Below are 21931 nucleotides of genomic sequence, written 5' to 3' on the forward strand. Positions count from 1 at the left end.
CACAGCTGCAACTTTTACTGCACTGAAAAAAAATTTAAACATATCAGAATAGATCTCAGTAAAGGAAGAGCCAGGGTTGAGTTGTAAGAAACACAAAGTAGTCTAGTTATTATTTTAGGCCGAAACTCGAAACAACACAAATGTCCACCTACAGTAGAAAAGACATATTGAGAGGTTTTCCCAATGTAATACCACACCACGAGAGTGAATGAATTACAAGTACACACAACCACATGGATTAAATCTCACTAACTAATATTGAGTGGAAAAAGCCAGACAAAAAACACATATTATAGTGCATTCCAACTTTTGAAAGTTCAAAAACAGGTGAAATTAATGTTCCTTGTACAGTAGAAATCAGGGTAATGATTACCCTTGGTAGGTAGTGACTGGGAGGTCCCACTACCCTTGGAAGGAGTTTCTGGGATTCTGATAATGATTTTGATTCTCAGATTGGGTGCTGGGTACATGGGTGTGTTTGCTTTGTGTAAGTGCATTGAGTGGTTCGCTTTCATATGTTTTTTGTGTGTATCTGTTAAGCTATGGTAAATATTTTTCTTTTAAAAAATTATTCAATATGATGCAATACTTTTGCTGCCATTAAAAGGCATTCAATGCATGAATATTTATTGATGACATACTAAGATATTCATTAGGTATTTTTTGAGTAAAAAAATCTGGTTATTACCAAAATTATGGCCATTGTGCAAAAAGATACATTATTAAGGTAGGGTTGTATCTTAAATTATTAACCTATGCGTTTTCTGTGAATTTCCATCCTTTTCTGTTCTCTATTTGGTAACCGGAGTTAATTAAATGAGTTGGTTCAAGTAAAGTACCTAGAGCTAGGAGCCAAGTAAAAACTCAAGAAACTTTGACTTTTATTCACTAGATTATACCTTATATGCAGAGAGTGTTTCTTATTAGTGTTCAGCACATAGTAGGTACTCAATATTTTGCATATACACTCAGGGAGTATCTATATGCTGCTTGCTATGGTTGCTTACTTTTTTTATGTGTACATCCAGTTGCTAAAACTACAAAGAGAAGTCACTGAGGACAGAAAATTTACATATATATATGTTTTTTCAATACATATGTATTTCAATTTGTATCGAAAGCCTCGTTTGTATAAGGTGTAGCTGAAAATTTTCCAAACGATAAAAAAATGGCTCCTTTTGCCTAACAGTTCCTTTCTCAATTTGTCTCTCTCCTCACATATTTTGCTATAAATAGCACACAGAAACCAGGATGCACTTTCCACTCTTTGCTTGGAAATCTCCTCAGCTAAATATTCAAGTTCATTGCTTACCAGTTGTTTTTCACCCAACTGTAGAACACAATTCAGCCAAGTTCTGCCACTTTACAACAAGAATCAGTTTTCTTCCAGTTTCTAACTACACATCCCTCATTTCCTGATGAGACCTTAAGAGAAGCACCTTTAACATTTACATATTTTTAAAATTAATAGACTTTTTAAAAAGTTTTAGGTTTACAGAAAAACTCCATATGCTCTCACCACTGCCCCTCCCCCTAGTTTTCCCTATTAACATTCTTGCATTAGTACGGTGCATTTGTTACAACTGATGAGCAAATATTGATAAATTATTATTGACTAAAGACCATAGTTTATATTAAGGGTTCACTCTGTGTGTCTGACATTCTATGGGGTTTGACAAATGTATAATGACATACAGCCACCATTACAATATCATACAAAATAATTTCACTGCCCTAAAAATCCCCTGTGCTACAACCATTCATCCCTCCTTCCCTTCCCCAAACCCCTAGCAACCACTGATCTTTGCTGTCTCCATAGTTTTGACTTTTCCAGAATGTTATATCGTTCGAATTGTACAGTATGTAGCCTTTTCACATTAGCTTCTTTCACTCAGCAATTTGCATTTAATGTTCCTTTGTGGAGTTTTTTGGTAGCTTGATTGTTCATTTCTTTTCATTGCTGAATAATATTACATTGTACGGATGTACCGCAGTTTAGCCATTCGCCTATTGAAGAACATCTTGGTTGCTTCCAAGTTTCGGCAATTAGGTTTTCGTGTGCGCATAAGTTTTCAACTCATTTAGGTAAATACCAAGGAGTACAATTGCTGGACCATATTGTAGGAGTGTGCTTAGTTTCGAAACTAAGGACTGTCCTGCCAAACTGTCCTCTAAACTAGGACATCTTGCACTCCCACTAGCAGTGAATGAGAGATGCATTCTTTCTTAAACTTAGGAAATTGTTCATCTCTTTACTAGGGATTCTAGTGTTAAAGATTAAAAGTAGGAGCTTGGGACCAAAGTACTACATTCAAGTCTTAGCTTCCCCATTTATTGGTTATGTCACCTTGGGCAGGTTACTCAACTCATCTGTGCCTTAGTTTCCTTTGTAGTAAAGAAAGAATAATAATGAACAACTTCATTAGATTGTTTTAAGAATTAAATAAGTCAGGTGTAAAGCACTTAGAACACTGTCTGGCACATAGAAAGTGTTAAATGATAGCTGATGTCATGTGGTCTCTCCTTCCTGATGGGCAATCATCCACATGTTGGCTTTCCATCCTCTGTCCTTTATATCTATCACTTTCTTCTATTTCATTCACCTTTTTCTTTTGAACCATGCAGCTTTAAAAGAATATCCTATACATAACTGATTCACTTTTCCATAGCATCAATTCAGTTCTTCTCCAGTACGATTCTAGTTATGTTCCTGCATTTTAAATATGCTTGCACGTGTTTTAATCCCTTTTCATATAGTGTTTTTATTTCAGACTGTTCTCTCACAGCTTTCATTCCTGTTTCACTTAGGCCATGTCTTCCTGATTTCCAAGTTTAGTGTTTTGTCAGTCAACAGGCTGAGTGACTTGACCTTAGCCCCACTATACAAATATGGAGATGCACTGAAGCACAGTAAAGTGCTTGGGCCACACATTTAAAAATACAGAAACCTACCTACTTCTGTTGGATTCTTTTCTCCCAAGAACACACCGACAGACTGGCGTTGGGCTCCATTTGAGAGTCGTGGTTGAGCGTCAATATAATGGGTCACGGCTAGAATTTTTTAAACAAAGGGATAGAACACTAAATACAATGCAGGGCAGGTAATAAAGGCAAGTTATGCATTGTGAAATGTTTGTTTGCGTTTTTAAATTATATATGTGTGTAAATGTGTATTCTTAAAATCAGTCCGGTGACACACGCTTGAGAGTCACTGCTCTAACGCATACTTTTACCTGAGACGTGTACGAACAAACGACTAGTGGGTACAACACTCGTCCCCGCTCCACTGGATTTCATACGTTGGCTTTCTTCTGGGAAATGGAGTTTAGCGTCGTGGAGCACTCTGGGAATCGTAGTCCTATGTGTCCGCGGGGCGCGGTTTAACGCTAGCGAGCGGGTGGGGGGTGGGTGTTCTCTTCTCCCACCAGCGGAAGTGGCCGTTGAAGCCGGCTGTAGGCGTGAAAAGAGCTTGGCGAGGGGGAAAGTCCAGCTGCTTCGGCTCACTTCACTAGGTTTGGTGATTGTCCCAGAGCTTCTGGACCCGGGATCAGAGTGCGAAAATCGCTCTAGCGGGAGGGAAGCCCAGGTATCACTATGGCAACCGCCAGCCCCTCTGGCCGCGTGACGTCACCCCTCTCTCTCTCCGCTTGAAGCGGCCTCTGCGAGAGGGAGCTGGGGAGTCCTCGAAGGGGGCTCCCCTCTCCTCCTTTAGTGTGGAACTATTCCGCCCCGATCCCTGGGAGGGCTTTGTTCTTTTGTTCCGGCCTAGGAGGAAGGACGCGAGCCGAGCCCCGCCCTGTTTGTCCACCTTCCAGCTTTTCCGCTCCGCAACAGGTGTGTCTTCTTGAGCCCGCGGGGGTGTGAACCCACAAGTGTGCACCGAGGTAACCGTCCGAGTAGGTGGGCGCCTCTGCCCAGATTCTAGGGTAGGCGCCAGGGGTCTTTTGGAATCTGGGGCCGAACCTGCGTACTCGATCTCCATTCTGTTTTTGTTCAGCGGGAGTGCCACATGCCTCTTTACTGTTCTCTCCGGGCACTTCTCTTTTCCAAGGACCTCTTGGCCACTGTGCAAAACTCTTGAGGTGTGATTTTGTGACGGTTGCCGCTGACCCCATCTTGTGTCTTTTAGGGCAGCCAGCTTCACTGTGTGTAAGGGCACAGACTCGTGCCGGACATCTGGGCTCCAGAGAGAGGACCCCACTGGAGGGACGCTGCTTGGGAAACCCTGGTGTCCAGATTTCAAGAGGAACGGGATGAGCACCTGAGATGGAAGGTAGTGGGGACGACTTGGGAGAGAGTGGGATAAAGGGGGCAAAAGAACAGCCATGACATGAAGATTGAATACTTGACAGAGCTGGAAGAAGTGGAAGGAGGGAACCTTATATGACGATCGAGAAAAGAAACAATTACATCATAGGGAGAGATTCTTATTTACATTATAGGGAGAGACTTGGAAGAAGAGTTAATTCTGCTTGGCTTTGGGATTGGGGAATGAAAAGGAGTAATGATTCAGAATGTCTGTGACCCTCACATGATTTCTATTTATTAAAAATTAGAATGATAATCTTACAGTCAGAAAAAATCTTGGTAATCATCTCTTCAATGTAAGAATCAGTTCTGAAATATCCTTGGCGGATGACCATCTGTTAAGCCTATGCCTGAACAATTGTGGCATTAAGCTCCATTTTGGGTGCAGACTATTCCCTTGTTGGTGTTTTCTTTTTTTAGTTCCTTATATGAGGCAGAAGTGCCTTTCCCTGTAACTTCTGTGTTGATCTTAGTTCTTAGTCCCCAAAAGCAAGAGACTGCTCTCTCTTTAACATTGCTGCCCTTCAGATATGTGAATTCAGCTGTTACAACTCCTACTCACAGATTCTTTTTCTCAAAGCAAAATAGCCTCAGTTCCTTTGATGGGTCTCCATGCGATATATCTAGACCTCTTCTCTAAAAACTCTACTGCATGATAGCATGCTTCTTAAAATGCATTGCCTAAAACTAAACAGTCATTTAGATGTACTTTGAAAAATACCTTAAAGTGTGACATACTATTTCTTTTGATTTGGATATTTCTGCCGTTTAGTATCAGATTGTATTTGCTTTTTAAAAAATCAGCGATATTATGCTGTTAGTCCTAGATCTTTTTTACATAAACTGCTGTGAACTAGATTTATGTCATCCTTGTATAATAGACTTGTTTTTTATCCTTAATGTCAGGACTTCACATTTATTATGATTGTTCACATTTTTTGGCCAAGTGTTCCAGCTTGTCAGAATAATTAATAATTAATATTAACTTGGTTATTCAGTGTTTTAACTGTTCTTTCCAATTTTATGTCACTAGCATATTTAATGAATATTCCTTCTCTTTCTTCCTATATGTCATTCAACAGGTCAGGGTAAGGACAGAGCCCTGTGATATGTCACTGTAGACTTCTTTCTGCATTGTCATTGTCTTTACATTCTGTAGGTATGGCTATGCAGTCAGGTTTGGTTTAACCTAGCTGCTATCATACAGTCCTTTTTCTCGGATTTGTTTAATATCATTAGAAATTTTAACATTATTTAGGTTTGAGCTATACCTTATATTTGTTCTCAGCTCTTTTTTTCTAAAGATACAAAGAATCTCTGTTTTATTTCTCACAACTGCATGTGTATCTACAATTATCTCAAAACAAAAAGTTTGATGAAAAAATCAACTGTTTCATTCTATCACCAATGAGCAATTGGAAATTGTAATAAAAATAATAATTCCATTTATAATAGCATCCAAAATATGAAACAAGAATATAAACCAACAAAAATATGCAAGATCTCTACACTGAAAGCTACAAAATTTTGCTGAGAAGTTTTTTCCAGCTTTATTGAGATATAATTGACCCTGACATTGTGTAAGTTTAAGTTGTCCAGTGTTATGATTTGACCCACCTATATATTGCAAAATGATTACCACAATAAGGTTAGTTAACCACATTGGTCACCACACATATTTGGTGGGGTGTGTGTGTGATGAGAATGTTTAAGATTTATTCTCTTAGCAACTTGCAAGTGTATAATACTGTATTGTTAACAATAATTACCATACTGTACGTTAGATCTCCAGAACTTATTTGTAACTTAAAGTTTGTACCCTTTATCCAAAATCTCCCCATTTCCCTCACCCTCCAGCCCCTGAAAACCCTCATTCTGCTCTTTGTTTCTGTGTTCGGACCTTTTAGATTCCACATATGAGATCATGCAGTATTTGTCTTCCTCTTATTTCACTTAGCATAATGCCTTCAGAGTCCATCCATGTTATCCCAAATGACAGGATTTCCTTCCGTTTTATGACTGAATAATATTGCATTATATATGTGTGTGTGTATGTACATTCCCACTGTTTGTGGGAATGTAAATTGGTTTACCCACTATAAAAAACAATATGGAGATTCCTTAAGAAATCAAAACTAGAACTACCATATGATTCAGCAATCCCACTTCTGGGTATGTATCCAAAGGAAATGAAATCACTATCTCAGATATCTGCACCTCCATGTTCATTGCAGCATTATTTGCAAGAGCCAAGACATGAAAGCAACCTAAGTGTCCATCAGTGGATGAATGGATAAAGAAAATGTGGTATATATTTATATTTCCATAGTGACTATATCAATTTACATTCCCACCAACAGTGGACAAAGTTTCCTTTTTCTCCACATGCTCACCAACACTTATCTCTTGTCTTTTTGATAATATTCATTCTAACAGGTCTGAGGTGATATCTCATTGTGGTTTTGATTTGCATGTCCCTGATGATTAGTGATATCAAGGACCTTTTCATATACACTGGCCATTTGTATGTCTTCCTTGGAAAAATATCTATTCAGGTTCTCTGCCCACTTTTAAACTGGATTATTTGTTTTTATGCCATTGAGTTGTATGAGTTCCTTATACACTTTGGATATTAACCTCTTATCAGATATATGATTTGCAAATATTTTCTCCGATTCCATAGCTTATCTTTTCATTCTGTTGATGCTTTCTTTAGCTGTGAAGAAGGTTTTTCGTTTGATGTAGTCCCATTTGTTGCTTTTTCCTTTTGTTGCTTGTGTTTTTTTGGTGTCATATTGAAAAGATCATTGCCAAGACTGATGTCAAGTAGCTTTTTCCTCCTGTTTTCTAGGAGTTTTACAGTTTTAGGTCTTGTTTAAATCTTTAATCCATTTCAAGTTAATTTTCATGATTGGTGTAAGATAGGGATTCTGTTTCCTTCTTTTATATGTGATTATCCAGTTTTCCCACCACCATTTGTTGAAGAGACTGTCCTTTCCCCATTAAGTATTTTTGGTCCCTTGTCAAATATTAGTTGATCATATATAGGAGACTTTATTTCTGGGCTCTCAATTCTGTTCCATTGGTATCTGTGTCTATTTTATGACAGTACCATATTGTTTTGATTGCTGTAGCTTTATAATATAGTTTGATGCCTCCAGCTTTGTTTTTCTTTGTCAGGATTGCTTTGGCTTTTAGGGGTCTTTTTTGATTCCATATAAATTTTAGAATTTTTTTTCTATTTCTGTGAAAAATGCCATTGGAATTTTGATAGGGATTACATTTAATCTACAGATGACTTTGAGTAGTATGGACAGTTTAACAATAGAAATTCTTCTCATCTATGAACACAGGATGTCTTTCCATTTATTTGTGCCTTCTTCAAATTCTTTCATCGATGACTTATAGTTTTCATTCCACAGATTTTTCATCTCCTTGGTGAAAGTTATTTCTAAGTCTTTTATTGTTTTTGATGCTGTTCTAAATGGGATTATTTTCTTTATTTCTTTTGCAGATATTTCCTTTTTAGTGTATAGAAACACCACTGATGAAATCACCTCCTCCTGTCTTTACTGATTGGCTTTGGGAGAGAAATATCCTCCATCAGCAATTCTGTTAGGGATTCTGAGGCTTTCTCAGATCTTCTATGCATATATCTGCTCCATGCTTTTTGTTCCCTCTTGAGGGGGTTTCTTAAGATTGTATGCCATCTCTTAATCCTGCAAAGCCAGGCTGGGTGCTAACAGCTTCACCTTTGCTTTTCCTTGGTGGTGCTAATGCTCAGGTGCTTTTGGTAGCTTTCTCCAAATCATGCAGAGTCAGGCTGGCTTTCTGTGTGTGTTCATAGCTATATAAAAGCTCCTCTTGCCACCATTAGGGTGTGCACAGAGAGCTGGCCATAGGTTGTGGGGAGGGTGTATAGGAGAGGTGCATGGAGCATTGCAGTTGGGAGGATCCACAAGTGAAGCATCCCCAGTGGCTCTTTGTCAGGCTTCCTGATTGAGTCTGTGAAGTGGTTAGTAGGATCCATGTTCCTTTGATATACCCTCCAAGTGCCACGGCTGCTGTTCTCCCAGCTGCTCTCTTCCCCTCATTCTCTTAGGACACCTCAGTATTCTGGATGAGGTGAGAAAGAAGTGGATATCTTTGGTGGTGTCCCATACTGCTGGGGAACCTGGGCACTCACATGCTTTCACTTTTTTCCGTGAGAGAAATCACAGGCCAAGAAGGCCGCCTTGGCACTGAGCTGTACCTCCTTGAGGGTGATGCTGGTAAAATGAAACTGTTCCTCTTACCCTCTTCAATGCATCCATGTTGGATTTTTTGTTGTTGTTGTTCCAGTGGTGTGTTGGAACTTCTGTGCTAGACTCCTGGACTTCCACAAAGACACTCTCAACCATGGATGATTGTCTAAATCAGTGTTTTTTGTGGGGAAGGTGGTAGAAAATTCTTATTCCACCATGTTGATGACATCCCTTCTCCCCTTCTCAGCTCTTTGCCTCTTATATCTTTCATAAATATTCTTTTTAATTCTAACTTCCTCAGAATTAAATCAGCCCAAATGGTTTCATTTTAAGGCTTTGCCTTTTTTTTCTTTTTGGGATTTTTCACGATTGTATAGTTAGGATTAACTTTCATGAGCCTCTGTCCCTTATAGTCATGGTAATATTTGTAACACTTACTGAGCATTTACTATTGCCAGGCACTTAGTTGGTTTCTATAGCTGTTACTGTTGTTGGTTTTGTTGGTTTCTGTTACTTGGAATCAAAATCATCTTACCTAAGACATTTCTCTTTATTCTATTTTCCTAAAGTCTTAGGTACATATCTGCCTATGTACAACATTTCCTCAACTTTCCTCCAACTAACATCTTCATTTTCTTCTCAAGATTTCTTTTACAAGATAGTTTTCCATTACTGGTCAAATTAAGTCTGGAATAATAGTTCCTTTTATTACTTCCTCTACTTTCTGAGAATCGGACTTTCCCGTCAACCATTACTCTGAATAGACTTCCCCAAGAGCAAAGTTTGTTTCTGTTTTGTTTATTGATGTGTAAGTTACTACATTAAGTGCACAGATCTTAAGCGTACCAGTTGATTAATTTTTATATATTATATGCCAGTGTAACCACTACCCACACTAAGATATGAAATGTTTCTAATGCCCCAGAGGTCTCTCTTGTGTGCCTGCTCAGTCAGTAACCCTCCAGAGGTAACCACTAGTCTAAGTTTTTGTACTTAATATACAGGCACACCTCAGAGATATTGTGGGTTCAGTTCCAACCACTGCAGTAAATCAGATATTGAAATAAACTGAATCTCATGAATTTCTTGGTTTCCCAGCGCATATAAAAGTTATGTTTACACTATACTGTAGTCTATTAATTGTGCAATAGTACTATGTGTAAAAAAAAAGTATATACCTTAATCTAAAACTATATGTTATTGCTAAAAAATGCTAAACATCTTCTGAGCCTTCAGCAATTTATAGTAGTAGCATCAAAAATTACTGATCATAGATCACCATTACAAATATAGTAATAATAAAACGTTTGAAATATTGCGAGAATTACTGAAATGTGACACAGAGACATGAAGTGAGCAAATGCTGTTGGAAAAATGGTGCTGATAGCCTTGCTCGACATAGGGTTGCCACAAGCCTTCAATTTGTAAAAACAAACATGGTATCTGTGAAGTGCAAATAAAGTGAAGCACAATAAAACGAGGTATGCCTGTAAATGTCCTCATACAGTATGCATTCTTTTCTTAAAAATTTTATTTATTTATTTATTTTTGGCTCGTTGGGTCTTCATCACTGTTGCATGGGCTTTCTTTAGTTGTGGCGAGCAGAGGCTACTCTTCGTTGGGGTGCGCGGGCTTCTCATTGCGGTGGCTTCTCTTGTTGCGGCGCATGGGCATCAGTAGTTGTGACGTGTGGGCTCTAGAACACAGGCTCAGTAGTTGTAGCCCACGGGCTTAGTTGCTCGGCGGCATGTAGGATCTTCCAGGACCAGGGCTCGAACCCGTCTCCCCTGCATTGGCAGGCGGATTCTTAACCACTGCGCCACCAGGGAAGTCCCAGTATGCATTCTTTTGTGTTTGGCTTATTTTGCTCAGTATTGTTTATGAGATACATCCGTGTTGTTAGGTAAAGCAAGAGCTCATTCTTTTACACTGTGGGATAATATTGTATTGTATGACTATATCACAGTTTATCCATTCTGCTGAAAGACATTTGGATTGTTTCTAATCTGGGCATATTATAAATAAACCTGCTGTGAACAGTCTTGTACAAGTCTTTTGGGGGACATAACCCCTCATTTCCCTGGATATATGTGCAGGAGTGGGATTGCTGAGTCATAGGGCAGGTGTACGTATAGCTTTGGTATATACTGCCAAACAGTTTTTCTAAATGATTGGTAAATGTTTACTTCCACAGCAATGTACAAAAGTTCTAATCTCTCTGTATTCTTGCCAGTAGTTAGTATTGACCATGTGTATTTAAGTTTAGACACTGTGGTAGGTAGGTAATATAGATAAGTATATGTCGGTGTGATATGTAATTTATACTAATAGCAACGTTTCAAAGGGCATGGGAAGACTTTTGGAAAGTAATCTGATTATTAATTCATATTTTATATGTAGCAGAGAAGGCAGCAGAAATATTTTGCCTCACTTAATGAGGAATGTAGATTGAGTTGTATGATCCATGTGACTGTAAGTATCTAGGGGCAAAATTGTGAATCTTAAAGTAATGCTTTAATTCCTAAGCCTACCCATGAGAGTACTAGGGTCCTAGTCAGCAGTTACGTTTTTTTTTTTTTTTGGATTTTGAGAAGGAAATGGCTTCTCAAATGGCAGAAATAGTTCCTGCTGTTTTCATATAGAAAAATAAGTGGATTTTGTGGATTGCTGGGAACAGCTAACTTGGACAGGATTCATTGTGGTTTCTTTTTCCTCCCCTAGATCTGTCTTCTCCAGAGTCTGCCCTTCTCCAAGGGGGACATACTTCACTCCCATCAGCTAGTTTTCAGGTAAGTTGGGATTTCCTCAAATGTCATTTCAGTTGTTAGAGTGGGATTGTGTATTCTTTTGCTGTGGGTTATGTTTAGCTGAAAACCAATGTTGGCAGTTCATTCTGGGCTCCCATCTGCCAACCACTTTTTTCTTAGCTCTGCCTCTCCAGCTTAACTAATATATTCACCACTTAACTTCTTGCTTACGTCTTGCCATGTGCCACTGATGAGAGAGCAGAAGTACAAAACTTGATACTTTACCTGAATAGACCAAATAACTGCTAAATATTAAAAAGGTGAAATGAGTACCATGGAAAACAGAGACTCAACAAAAATGTATGTGGTCTGGAGGGGTTAGGAGAGTTTCTGCAGTTCTTGCTTTTTTCCTCTGTAGCTCTCTTCCCTACAGTACTCTGTGTGAACTCTAGTCGCCTTGACTTCCCCAAACTCTCAGCATTACCTCTTCAGTTCAAGGAGTCTGCTGGTTCGCTCCTGGGTTCCCCTTCCCTGCACCCCTGCCTGGACACTCTCAAGGTAGTAAGCTGGAGCAGTTGTAGGGCTCACTTCATTTGTTTACTGATTCTTGGGGATCACTATTCTTTGTTATCTGAGATTCAGTGCCTTGGAAACTGTTGTTTCATATGTTTTGTATGGAATTTGTTGGTTATTTTAATGAAGGAGGGTAAATTCAGTCCTGTTAATCCCATCTTGGCCACAGCTTGATCCTTTTGAGGTTTGGTTTTGAACTGTAAGCTTTGTTAGGGCTGACCTAGTGTAGCCTTATTCTAGGACTGTGTTTCATGGGGTCTGTGACTACACTTTAGTTCAGTGATATGCTAGGATGACCCACCCAACCCAGCAGCATAACTCAGGGATAGGGATCATTACAACAAAGGATACAAAACGCATCAGAAGGACAAAGATATTTATAAGAATCCAAAGAAATCAGGTGCAGGCTTCCAAGTCCTCCTTGTGTGATGATCACACAGATGTACTTTCTCTAGAGCTGTTGTCCATAGAGACAGAGAAATGTCTCTACCCAGGGAAGTCTTCTTGAGTCTCACAGTCCAGAGTTCTTAAAGGGAGCTGATCACATACATCAGCGTGTACTTGCTGTTGACCAGCCATGGTGCAGACCTCAAACTAGGCACCACATGTGCATCGTAAATCTTCATGTATACTTTAAACAATGCTGACAGTCTGGTACATCCTGTCCCAGTGCTCCAGGCACACAATAACATCGTCAATCGGTGACTATATAAACATTAGTTTTCAGAGCTTGTTTAAGGTTCAGAAACATGGATCCAAGTGTCCCTGGAGATTAGCAAGGATTGGGCAAGCCGGACTTGCTGCTTTAACTCTTTCCTCACAGGCTAAACTTGTGCTGCTCCTAAAGCGCGCTGGAACTGTTTGTGGGAACTGATTGTGCGTATGTCTTCTTAACTCTGGGTTCAGTTATGTCACATTGGTAACTTGATATGGCCTGTGGAGATAGTATTTACACCAGAGTTTTGGAGCTCCTCCTCTTTGTATCTCCCTTCTCTCTAGTATCTACCCTGCAAATTCCCTGCCTCTGTAGTCCTGAGCTGCCACCTTTGTTTCCTTAGTTCAGTGAGACCACTGTGTCTTGCTCAGTTTCTGCCTCCAGGCAGGAAACTGAAGGGTCTGTGGGGCTCATGTGATTGTCTCCCTTCTCTCAGGGATCACAGTTCTGTTCTGTCTGCTGTTCAAAAATACGAAAGCACTTGTTTCAGTTTGAGTTTTACAGTTGTTTACTCTTGGAGAGCTAGTCCAGTAGCTCTGTCGTGGTTAGAAGTAGAAGTCCCAATAATTTATTTATCTATTTTGAAACAAAATTAACTCACTTGCCCAGTTTCAAATATATAATAAATAAAGAAAAAGTAGGAAGTTCCCCTGCATTGCCTCAAGAGTCCCACTAAACAGTCGCACTGATAATATTCGGTAGTGTATTCTTTTAGCTTTTTCTCTGCATTTACATACAAACTTTCCTATTCATAAAAAAAAAATGGGATAATACCATGTATGCTATTTTTAATATGATATATATTTCCTAATCAGTACATATAGAGACACTTTATTTTTAAAATGTCTACATAAGCTGCTTTAGTATAGATGTACCATGAATTCTTTAACCACTATCCTATTAATAGACATTTAAGTTTGCTTTTTTTTTCCCCTCACAATGTTGCAAGGAAATTTTTACATATGTCTTTGCACCCTGAGGTGTTTCTAAAGAATAAATTCCTACAAGCTATAAATCTGGATTGAATGATATATGTATTTAAAGTTTTGATAGATCCTGGCAGAGTGCCCCCTGATAGATTGCATTAGGGCCCTGTTCCCACCGTAATACACATGAGCACTTTAAGCAGTGTTCACTAATCTGGTATCTCATTGTTTTATTATGTTTTTCTTGGAGTGGAGCATCTTTTCATGGTTTGTTAACAATGGTTTGGGTGAATTGCCTGTTTGGGTTGTCGGCCTTTGTTGGTTATTGTTGTAGGTTGTTCATTTTTTCTGCTAATTAGTTGTAGCAACTCAGAATATTGCATTTTATTTATGGTTTTCTACAGAAGTTTTACATTTTTATGTGGTTTTATGTGTCAGTCTCTCTGTCTTATAATTTTTGCCTTCAACATATCAAGCTTATAAAACTATTTTTCTGTCTTTTATTCTATTTTATTTTTGCTTTTTCTTTAAAATTCAGTCTCTAATCCAGCAGATATTTTTGTGTATGCTGTGAAGTAGGGAACTCACCTTAGTTTCTTTTCTCAAATAGACAGCATTTGTTATGACACCATTTAGTGAATAATCCAGCTTTTTAAAACTAATTTGAAAGTTGCTTAATCCCATTTAGTTCTTATAAACATGGCTATATTTTGGGTTTCTCTGTTTTTCATTGAGTTTTATTCCATACTAGACCACTCTGTTCTAATTTATCTTTTCTTTCGGTATATTTTGGTATGTTACTTAGTATATTTTGAAATGTGGTAGGGTAAGTCTCCTCCTCAAATTCTTTCAAAAACGTTTTTGTTTTTGCACTTGCAGGTAGTAAAACATATTATTGATGTTAATAGGTATATTCTTAATACTTGATATATCTTGGAACACAGAGATCATGATGATGATGATTATGAAGATCAATAACAACAATAACAGTGGCCAACATTGACTGAGCACTTGTTATATTCTAGACCTTAAATTAAGCATTTAATATTGAACATTGCTTATTTAATTCTTGAAATAGTCCTATGAGTCAGGTTTTGTTTTTATATTCATTTTACGAAGGAGAAAACATCAAAATCATTTTTCAGATAGCCCAGAGCTTGCCTTACTTCTGTCAGTATTGCTAACTTTACCCCTTTCTGAGGTAAATCCTTTATGGCTAAGCAGAAATATGTTTGGTATTTCAGGAATCAGTGACCTTCAAGGATGTGATAGTGGACTTTACCCAGGAAGAATGGAAACAGCTGGATCCTGTACAGAGAGATTTATTCAGGGATGTGACATTGGAAAATTATACACATCTGGTCTCTATAGGTAAGGATGACTTCTCTGCGTTACTATCTGGGGGTGTGTAGGAGGAGGGTGCTCTTGTGCTTAGGTGAGTTTTGCCATTAAGGAACCAAAGATTCCTAAACTTTGAAAGGTTTTGAAAAGGTTTCTACTCTCTAGCAACTAGAAGGACAAACTAATAATTTTTCTGAACCCAGATCAGTTCCCAAGTTATACCACATCTGGGAATGTATAACATGGAAGCTATATGTGCTTTATATGCTTTACTCCATCTGATTTGTCCATGTATCCTTTCCTCTAAAGACAAAGTGATGAGACTGAACTCTGATACAGCACTTTTCTCTCAGTGCAGACAGGTAACTTTTTTTACCCCTATGAGCAGGACTCCAAGTTTCCAAACCTGATGTGATTTCCCAGTTAGAGCAAGGGACAGAGCCATGGATTGTGGAGCCCAGCATTCCAGTAGGTGCCCTTGGAGGTAAGTAATGGATACCCGGCAGATGAGTGTTATTGACACTAACCACCAGCCTGATGAGAGGATTTTACGTCTGAAATGTAGATGTACTTCTCTTTAAAGTGGCTCCTGTGGAGAATGGGAAGGCATCTGGACTCTCTTTTTTTTTTTGCGGTACGCGGGCCTCTCACTGTTGTGGCCTCTCCCGTTGTGGAGCACAGGTTCCGGACGCGCAGGCCCAGCAGCCATGGCTCACGGGCCCAGCCGCTCCGCGGCATGTGGGATCTCCCGGACCGGGACACGAACCCGTGTCCCCTGCATCGGCAGGGGGACTCTCAACCACTGCACCACCAGGGAAGCCCTGGACTCTCTTATGCTTTGTCAAAACAGTAAATGTCTCAACATGTATTCTAATTTTGTACTCCTTTCAAAGGAGTTATTATCCTTCTTGCTTTTTTCTAAAGGCAACTTCTTGACATGGAATCTGGATTCCTCCTTTCCCAGCCTCCTTTGGGGCCCTGGTCTCATAATTATTACCCCACTTTTCACCCTTACAGTTTTCTTTTTGGATCTACAGCCTCCACCCCCAGTACCTTCAAACAGAAATAGGTAACCTAAATTCCAAATACTTTCACTCAACACTGTTAATCTTTCTGGCTACCATCCAGTCTGCCTTCTTGCTTTCCCAACCAAACTGTGCAAAAGTGAGTTCCATACCTGTAGCCGTCATTTCTTCATCACCTGTTCCTGTCTTAATCTCATTGTGTAGCTTCTGACCCTATCACTTATTGGACTGCCCTTGAAATTTTGAATAACTTTCTTGTAAACCATCAATTCCCAAACTGCACAGAGAGACTTCTTCAAAGATCTGACCCTGAAAAAATGTACAAACTTAGTCACTCTAGGTAAGGAATGTATCTCCAGATTTAATGAGGTAGGAGTAGGGGGTCCTTTTTATGGGGAGAAACAATTCATGCCATGTTCAAATTTAGCAAGTACTGGATTAGCTAAAATTTAGCAGGTTTCTTACTGGAGGACCACTCAGAATTTTTTTTTTAATTTGTAGTTGGGAATTATGAATTTCCAACAGAGTGCATAGAATGTAACATTTCTCTCCCCCGTCCTCCTAACGGTGATTCCGTTTTTTTTTTTAATATTGCACCTTTAAAATCTTTCTTTTAAAAGATGGTTTCATGGGACTGCCCTTGCAGTCCAGTGGTTAAAACTACTCCCTTCCAATGCAGGGGGGCGTGGATTTGATCCCTGGTCAGGGAACTAAGATCCCATGTGCTGTGCAGTGTGTCCAAAAAAAAAGATGGTTTCATGGAACACAATTTAGAAAACTAATTTTTTAAAAATAAGAACTTTATTAACTTGTGCTTATAGTTTGTTAACTTTTGGAAAGTTACACTGAGGTGGCCACTGGCCCTGGGCCTTGTCTGCGTCATTTTCCTATCCTCTTCTTTAGGCTGTCTTGGTGACTTGGCCCCTGCAGAATTGTGATTGTATTCTGATATATATTCTGTCTTACTGGTCTATGTTGTTCTTTTACAACCTGGATGTCAGCACCTTCTATTATCTCTCCATGCACATGGGTGTCTGAATATTGTGGTCAGTGCCCTTCGACTTTGCATATAGTAAAGTGAGAATTGCTTCCTGCAGTAGGAATGGTGCTGTTCAGTCTGGCTTTCTGGAATTTTCTCCAATCCTTCATTCATTACCCCACCTCTGATATTCTGGTAACTCTTTTGGTTAGTACGTGGACAATATGACAATATGTATGATATTGGTCACAGTCTGTTGCATGTTTATTGCTTTCAACTGGAACTCCAACTTGAGCTAGAGATCAGTCACTCCCACACTCTTTTTGCCTTTAACAGCATCCGACTCCATGGTCTCCATATCCTTTTCCCTGTGAAGTACTTCCCAGGAGCTGTTTTTTATGGCTATCTGCTGTACACGTATATCCTTAGTGTCATTTTTGTTGATGAAAACATATCCATTTCTTATACTGATTGGCTGTTTCCCAAAACTTGTGTTACATTAATTGTCTTGTCCCTGCTGGAGAAGCACTGCTGTTGTGAGGCTGCCTGCACTTCTGCATGCTGATGCATGCTGTACCATTTCCCATGGTACCAGGTATGGAGAGGATGGTAGGCAGCTCTAGGTCCCTGCCTTGCTTCTTATGTTTGCAGTGATAATGGTGGTGACAATGACTGGGCTGGCAGCACAGGAGATTCAGGGTTCTCTGGGGGTCTGCTGTACCTTGCCGTTACCAGTGGAACCAAAGAAATGCTGTTTTGTTTTATTTTATTTTAAATTAATTGATTTATTAAGTTGGCTGCGTTGGGTCTCCACTGCTGCACGCGGGCTTTCTCTAGTTGCGGCGAGTGGGTGCTACTCTTCGTTGTGGTGCACAGGCTTCTCATTGCGATGGCTTCTCTTGTTGTGGAGCACAGGCTCTAGGCACGTGGGCTTCAGTAGTTGTGGCACACGGGCTCAGTAGTTGTGGCTCATGGGCTCTAGAGCACAGGCTCAGTAGTTGTGGCACATGGGCTCAGTAGTTGTGGTTCATGGGCTTAGTTGCTTCACGGCATGTGGGATCTTCCCAGATCAGGGCTAGAACCCGTGTCCCCTGCATTGGCAGGCGGATTCTTAACCACTGCGCCACCAGGGAAGTCCAAGAAATGCTGTTTTAAACACAGCCTTTTTTTCTTTACTGAATCTGCCAGCATTGACTACCCTGTCATCTTTCTTGTCTTGGCAAAAAACAAACTATCCCAGAGTAGACAGTAGAGTACTGTAACTCTATGTCCTGATTATGTACTTTTCTGGTTCTCATTTTCTTTTTAACAACTTTGGTTCTGTGTTTCTTATATTCTTTTGTTTGCTTGCTGAAAAACTGCTTTCTTTCGTTAGTATATTTTATTCGTCCCATTACCCTAAACATCCTCAAGGATCTTCCTCCATTGCTGCTTTTTTTTCACATACATTCTTTCACATACATCTTCCACCCCCACAAACACCATTATAGTCTAGTCTTCCATTTCTCTTCCTAATTCTCAAAATGCCTAGTGTTGAACTCGGTATCTTCCTCCACCTAAATTACTTCCTTTACTATTTACAACTTTCTCATTTCTAGCAGTGATATGACTATTTTGTCCGTTTTCTAGGCTAAAAATCATGGAGCCATAGTCATGTCTTGTGTTTATCCTGTCTTGAAATCATGGTTCTTAGACTTTTTGTTGCTGTTCACTGGCAAGGAATCCCAGTTCAGACTGCCTCCTTTAGATTCAGTCCATCTCTGTCTCCTCTTATCTATCTCTGTGGTCACTTTCTAAATTTACTATCAACTTAAATGGAGTTCCCTTACTGGTTCTTAGAGATTATCTGTGAAGTTGAATTAGACATTCTCTTGTTACTCTCATATTTTATTTCTCGTTCTCCTTAGCTCTTTCCAAATTTCTCCCTAAATAATAGGGCTGTGTTTGAAAATCCTCAGAATTTGCTGAGGGCTTTATTTTTAGTTTCATTAGGTCATTCCCACAATAACACTTTTGTTGTTGTGTTTGTTTTTTTTCCCTCAATTCAGAGAATACTGACATTTTCTCTTTCAGACTGGGAGACAAGACCAGAAAATAGCATATCAGTCTCAGAGCTGGACGTTTCTGAAGAAGAGCCATTTCCAGAGGCAATAGTAGAAAAGCACAAAAGGGATGATCCTTGGGGTTCCAATGTCTTAGAAACTGGGGAATCTGAAGGCAGTCCAGAAAGGCAACAGGCAAATGAACAGGCCCTGCCAAGGGAAATAAAAATAACTGACAAGACAGTACCTACTTTGAAGAGAGACCATGTAAATAATGACTTTGAAAAAAGCATCAATGCGAGTTCAGACCTTTTAACACAAAAAGAAGTATCTCCAGAAGAGACCTCTACCAAAACAAGTGTCAAACAGAATTTAAAGCCGGTTAAAAAAGAGAAATCTTGTAAGTGCAATGAATGTGGGAAAGCTTTTAGTTACTGTTCAGCTCTTATTCGCCATCAGAGAACACATACTGGAGAGAAACCCTACAAATGTAATGAATGTGAAAAAGCCTTCAGCCGGAGTGAAAACCTTATAAACCATCAAAGAATTCATACTGGAGATAAACCATATAAATGTGATCAGTGTGGAAAAGGCTTCATTGAGGGTCCTTCTCTTACTCAACATCAAAGAATTCACACTGGAGAGAAACCCTATAAGTGTGATGAATGTGGGAAAGCCTTTAGTCAGAGGACCCATCTTGTTCAGCATCAGAGAATTCACACTGGTGAGAAACCATATACTTGTAATGAGTGTGGAAAAGCCTTTAGCCAGAGAGGCCACTTTATGGAACATCAGAAAATTCATACAGGAGAAAAACCTTTTAAATGTGACGAATGTGATAAAACCTTTACCAGGAGCACACACCTTACTCAACATCAAAAAATTCATACTGGAGAGAAAACCTATAAATGTAATGAATGTGGGAAGGCTTTCAATGGACCCTCAACATTTATACGTCATCATATGATTCATACTGGTGAAAAACCATATGAATGCAATGAATGTGGGAAAGCCTTCAGTCAGCACTCAAACCTCACTCAACATCAGAAAACACATACTGGGGAGAAACCTTATGATTGTGCTGAATGTGGGAAATCCTTTAGTTACTGGTCATCCCTTGCTCAACATCTAAAAATTCATACTGGAGAAAAACCTTACAAATGCAATGAATGTGGAAAGGCCTTCAGTTATTGCTCATCCCTTACTCAGCATCGGAGAATTCACACCAGAGAAAAGCCCTTTGAATGCAATGAGTGTGGAAAGGCTTTCAGTTATCTCTCAAACCTTAATCAACATCAGAAGACTCATACCCAAGAGAAAGCTTATGAATGTAAGGAATGTGGGAAAGCCTTTATTCGGAGTTCATCTCTTGCTAAACATGAAAGAATTCATACTGGTGAGAAACCCTATCAGTGTCACGAATGTGGGAAAACCTTCAGTTATGGCTCATCCCTTATTCAGCATAGGAAAATACATACTGGAGAAAGACCTTACAAGTGTAATGAATGTGGGCGAGCCTTCAACCAGAACATCCACCTTACGCAACATAAGAGAATTCACACAGGAGCAAAGCCTTATGAGTGTGCCAAGTGTGGCAAAGCCTTTCGACATTGTTCATCTCTGGCTCAACATCAAAAAACTCACACAGAAGAAAAACCCTACCAGTGTAATAAGTGTGAAAAGGCCTTTAGCCAGAGCTCCCATCTGGCTCAGCATCAACGAATTCACACTGGAGAAAAACCCTATAAATGCAATGAATGTGACAAATCCTTTAGCCGGAGCACTCATCTGACTGAACATCAGAATACTCATACTGGAGAGAAGCCTTACAACTGTAATGAATGCAGGAAGACTTTCAGCCAGAGCACTTACCTCATTCAGCATCAGAGAATTCATTCAGGAGAGAAGCCCTTTGGATGTAATGATTGTGGAAAAGCCTTCAGATATCGTTCTGCTCTCAACAAACATCAGAGACTGCACCCTGGCATATGACTCTTCTAGGAACATCATAAACACAGGGGATGCATTTACTCTAGTTTGTCCTTTTAAGTACAGAAGAATCAGGGTGGATTGAGAAACTGCCGAAAATATTTTTATTTTTCACCGTCATGCTGTGGAATGGAAAGTACATTGGGCTGAAGTAAGCCAATTATGTTGTTAAGCAACTTTGTGACATTGGCAAATTCAGCCATTTTAAGCTTCAGTTTCCTCTGTGAAATGAGGGATTTGGAGTAGGTCATTTCAAAGGTCGTTTGGAGTTTTATATTCGGTTTTGTATATTCACAATATATTCTTGAATAGGATTATTGTACATCAACATTTTGCTATGTTGCATCTAGAATGTATGTATTTATGCATGTTTTGCCAATAGAAAACATTTATGTTTCAGTAACTAGACTGGAGATCTATCATGCTCCTGTTCTAACACATTTAAGTTCTTTAAGTAACCGGTTCCTAATAAAAAGAATTGTAAAGTACCCTCAAATTAATAATTCAGTAATATATAATGGCTTAAGTCAGTACAAGTGTTAAACCTTCCTACTATTTTCTCTCCTAGTATGTTTTAACATTCTAGAAGTTTATCACAACTACATAGATCCTCTACTACAGCTTAAACCTGTGTTATTTAACCCCAGTTACATAGTGGAATCACTTAAGGAACTTTATAAAATTCTGTTGCCAAGACCCCACCCCCAGTGACTGGCCTAGGGAGTGGGATCCTGGCCTCAGTTCTTTTTTTAAACTCCTAATGTGTACCCTGGAAAGAACAACTGGATTAGATTTCAGTACTCATTTCCTTCGTAGCTTCTTGTGGCTCCTCCTAGAAGCTCACAGATTAGCTCTTCAGTACACATAATGTACTGAAGGGGATGTACACATAATGTAATTTTGACTGTTACCTTGTTTTGTAAATTGGTTTCTCATGAACTTTGAGAGGTAAGGTCAAATTTGTTTCCTTACCAAAGTACAGAAATTAAACGGCTGTATAAAATAATGGTCATTTTACTTGCTTTTCCTTGGCCACCTGTTA

General features: G+C 39.3%; 1 protein-coding gene across 4 annotated transcripts; it reads left to right on the plus strand.

The window, feature by feature from the left end:
- Positions 1-3416: 3416 nt before the first annotated feature.
- Positions 3417-21878, plus strand: LOC115848765 (zinc finger protein 184). 4 transcript variants are annotated; one of them, XM_030849690.2, is made up of 7 exons: positions 3417-3586; positions 3770-3834; positions 4130-4273; positions 11274-11341; positions 14758-14884; positions 15243-15338; positions 18932-21878. In XM_030849690.2, the coding sequence occupies exons 3-7, from the start codon at positions 4267-4269 to the stop codon at positions 20890-20892; spliced, it is 2259 nt and encodes a 752-aa protein (XP_030705550.1). In that variant the 5' UTR covers positions 3417-3586; positions 3770-3834; positions 4130-4266; the 3' UTR covers positions 20893-21878. The 4 variants fall into 4 exon arrangements, with proteins under 4 accessions (XP_030705550.1, XP_060164152.1, XP_060164151.1 ...); XM_060308169.1 differs by having other exon boundaries at positions 3417-3884; XM_060308168.1 differs by having other exon boundaries at positions 3417-3834.
- Positions 21879-21931: the final 53 nt, after the last annotated feature.

Source organism: Globicephala melas, chromosome 11 (genome assembly GCF_963455315.2).
Source record: "Globicephala melas chromosome 11, mGloMel1.2, whole genome shotgun sequence".
Classification (NCBI taxonomy): Eukaryota; Metazoa; Chordata; class Mammalia; order Artiodactyla; family Delphinidae; genus Globicephala; species Globicephala melas.

Bases quoted from the DNA above. Each gene is read 5' to 3' on its own strand.
- LOC115848765 (XM_060308169.1), top strand. The intron at 11,342-14,757 runs GTAAGTTGGGAT...TTGGTATTTCAG, and splicing joins TCCCATCAGCTAGTTTTCAG to GAATCAGTGACCTTCAAGGA. The intron at 14,885-15,242 runs GTAAGGATGACT...CCCTATGAGCAG, and splicing joins TACACATCTGGTCTCTATAG to GACTCCAAGTTTCCAAACCT.